Here is a 1,339-nt window from a genome sequence, read left to right as displayed (position 1 = left end):
GCGGGGAGGCTCGCGTTTGGCAGGCCAGCCCTTCCGGGGCTCGGATTTTCCGTTTCCGAATTCAAACTTGCGCCAGGTGGCGCACGTGCTCCGGCCCTCCAGGTGTGGCGAGGGGGGGCATGCAGGTGGCTTGGAGGGGCCGAAGCCACCTGGCGCCACCTGCCCACCCATCGGGCCCAGGTGGCGCACGTGCTCCAGCCCTCCACGTGTGGCGAGGGGGGCGGGGCAGGTGGCTTGGAGGGGCCGAAGCCACCTGGAGCCACCTGCCCAGGCCCAGGTGGCGCACGTGCTCCAGCCCTCCTCGTGTGGCGAGGGAGGGGGGGCAGGTGGCTTGGAGGGGGCTGAAGCCACCTGGAGCCACCTGCCCAGGCCCAGGTGGCGCACGTGCTCCAGCCCTCCACGTGTGGCGAGGGGGGCGGTCGTCGTCCCAAAGAAACGCAACCGAAAAAAGAAGAATTGTTTTTTGGTTTATCAGAACTCTGGCGAGTAGAGACCACGCCTGCTATTCACAGCACAAGCCCTCGCCGAGGGCTCGAGCATGCGCAGCGAAAAGCATGCTCCTTTTTCCAGGCGGATCCCCCCTGTGAAAAAGTGAGCTCGGCTTGGGTAGGGGCCCGGGCGTGTTTGTCTCCGCATGTCTCTGTACGGCCGCGAGGCGATGGCCTTCTTTGACAAGCTCAAGGAGGCGGATGCGGGCAACGGGAAGTGCGTTGACTGTGGCGCCAACTCGCCTCTGTGGGCGTCGCTCTCGTATGGGACGTACTTCTGCCTCGAGTGCTCTGGCGTCCACCGCAACCTGGGAGTGCACATCTCCTTTGTGCGCTCCCTAAACATGGACTCGTGGTCCGAGCAGCAGCAGCAGCGCATGACGTGCGGAGGCAACACCGCGTTCCGGCAGTACCTTCGCCAGTGCGGCATGCCCGAGGAGCTGCAGTCTGGCGGAGGCCAGTTCGCCGGCTGCGAGTCGCAGGCGGAGGGCGCCATCCGACAGAAGTACAACACGCGTTCCGCCGCGGCGTACAGGGCATGGCTCGCCGAGCGCTCGCGTGGCGAGGGCGGCGCTCCGGCGCCGCCAAGCGTCCCGTGCGCGCGCGAGAGCGGCGCCTCACGGTCCAAGTGGCACGGCCTGAGAGCTTGCGGCATGCCGCGCGTAGGTACGAGCCGCCGCCGCCGCCGCCGCCGCCGACCGGTTGCAACGGCGGCGCGGGCGGCGGCGCCGCAGGGGCTGGGGTCCGAGGCGCGAGCGGCTGCGGCTCCTCCTCTGCTGGCCGCATGATGCAAGGGTTTGGCTCGGCCTCCGCCCGCTCGCGCGCGCTGCCGCGGCCCTCTCTTCCCTGCA

At 68.9% G+C, this 1,339-nt stretch overlaps 1 protein-coding gene across 1 annotated transcript; it reads left to right on the top strand.

Moving 5' to 3' along the window:
- Window positions 1–634: 634 nt before the first annotated feature.
- EMIHUDRAFT_631905 (hypothetical protein) lies at window positions 635–1,293 on the top strand (the record flags this gene model as incomplete). The annotated part of the gene is made up of 2 exons (XM_005760467.1): window positions 635–1,083; window positions 1,155–1,293. Coding segments are annotated over 2 exons (588 nt in total), but the record flags the coding sequence as incomplete, so codon positions are not given.
- Between the last annotated feature and the right edge of the window lie 46 nt (window positions 1,294–1,339).

Source organism: Emiliania huxleyi (assembly GCF_000372725.1).
Source record: "Emiliania huxleyi CCMP1516 unplaced genomic scaffold EMIHUscaffold_7506, whole genome shotgun sequence".
In the NCBI taxonomy this organism is placed as follows: domain Eukaryota; phylum Haptophyta; order Isochrysidales; family Noelaerhabdaceae; genus Emiliania; species Emiliania huxleyi.
This window is presented reverse-complemented; position numbering and strand designations above follow the sequence as displayed.